This window comes from Aplysia californica, unplaced genomic scaffold (genome assembly GCF_000002075.1).
Source record: "Aplysia californica isolate F4 #8 unplaced genomic scaffold, AplCal3.0 scaffold00009, whole genome shotgun sequence".
NCBI classification, from domain to species: Eukaryota; Metazoa; Mollusca; class Gastropoda; order Aplysiida; family Aplysiidae; genus Aplysia; species Aplysia californica.
The window spans coordinates 741,156-742,676 of record NW_004797279.1 but is presented as its reverse complement, the minus strand read 5'-3'; the positions used below and the strand labels follow the sequence as shown (position 1 = coordinate 742,676).

Below are 1,521 nucleotides of genomic sequence, written 5' to 3'. Positions count from 1 at the left end.
CCCCCCCAACTAATTAATATATGTATCTCTACTCGTTCTTACGTGTTACTTCTAGTAACTACGTGTTACTTCTAGTAACACTTCTAATTTTTGGCTCTTACGTTATTACATAATATACCTGTGTTGCAAGATGCATTGGTCAAGCTTTCCCACGCTTGGAAAAAAAAACCCCGCACCGCCCGACCCTCAAGGCCTTTGTGGTTTGTCTAATCCTGTTACGTGGACTCTCAAGTAGTTGCCGTGTTCGTGCGCGTTACAATTGATACAATAATTGTAGGTGATTAAATTTTTTTAATTCAGTAACTTAACAAAGAGGTTTTTTGGTCGGTCTGTGATTGGCTGTAGTAATTTGAAAATCATCAAATCGTATTGTGTGTCACAGTGATATTGCTTGCGGTTGGTGGATAGTTCTCTGTCCTCTGTGTATCGCTCGCGCATGTCTTGTGCATTTTGTCTACCCAACTTACATGAGACGTGTTGGTTGTGTGCGTTATTTTGGAAAGAAAACGAAACGTTTTTCTCATTTTGCGTTTGGATTGTAGCAGTGACAACCTTGTGCTTTGGTTACTCGTGATTTCTGCCGGCGGATAGCATAAATTCTGTTCAAAGACTGTGTGTTGTGTGTATTTGCTGCAGTATTTCAGAGGTGCCGATAAACTATCATCCGGATTTCTGAAATTGTCCTGATTGTGCACTTAGAAGTATAGATTTAAAAGTTCTTGAATATTCTCAGTACGTGTGATCTATTGGATTATAATAAGATCTATAACTTCTAAGTCCCCACTTGTGTCAGGATTTGTTCTTATCGTAGCCAGTTGTCGTTTCTGGTTAACAAGTTTAAACATAATTTCATCAAAGTAAACCCCTGTGATATTTTGCTGATTTTTATCTACTAACTACTTGGTTTGTGCGAAGACCATGAAGGTTCAGAAAAGGTGTCGTTTCCGTTACCGCAAACAGTACAACCCTAAGACAGGGCGACTGCATCTGTATCTGGAGCATCTCCAGTGCATGTTTGAGGAGATACCTGACAAGGCGGTAAGTTTTCCAATTCCAATGGGTGATGGGCGGGTGCTGTGGTGTGATTTGCTCCTTCTTGCCTATCGAACATCTATCATGGGTGGCTGGCGGCTCCCCTGTTGTGGTTTGTTCTTTCTTTCCTATCCTATCCTATCGGACAACTTCATCTATCGTCTTTATTTATCTTTCCTTCTTTTTGTGTTTGTTACTCTCTTGTCGCACCTAATCGACGGTATTTATGTGACCTAATTGCTTTGCAAGTACCGTATAAAGCTGTTATTACTCAAATTAAACCCTTTTATGCAAGCAAACAATTAGTAGGTGGCTCTGGTGGCCTAGAGGCTAAAGGTTAAGGTGTTCGCCTCTCTTTCAAAGACCCCGGGTTTGAATCCGGGTATCGACGGGAAAATTTCTTCTCTAAAATTGTCTCCTTTCTCCTGTTTGGTGTGTCCCGCGCGCTCATATGACCTTATGCAGTTGCGAGCGCCGTAAACACTTACC

At 41.4% G+C, this 1,521-nt stretch overlaps 1 protein-coding gene across 2 annotated transcripts in view; it reads left to right on the top strand.

The window, feature by feature from the left end:
* Positions 1–1,521, top strand: part of LOC101845141 (G1/S-specific cyclin-E1) — a 42,588-nt gene that overhangs the window by 28,134 nt on the left and 12,933 nt on the right. Inside the window, exon 1 of one of the 2 annotated variants that reach the window (XM_013082646.2) lies at positions 395–1,038. The exons of the other annotated variant lie outside the window; for it this stretch is intronic. Coding sequence (XP_012938100.1) covers positions 919–1,038 — 120 coding nt within the window. The 5' untranslated portion in view covers positions 395–918. Of the gene's footprint in view, positions 1–394; positions 1,039–1,521 lie in introns of those variants that run through there. 2 annotated transcript variants of the gene reach the window in all.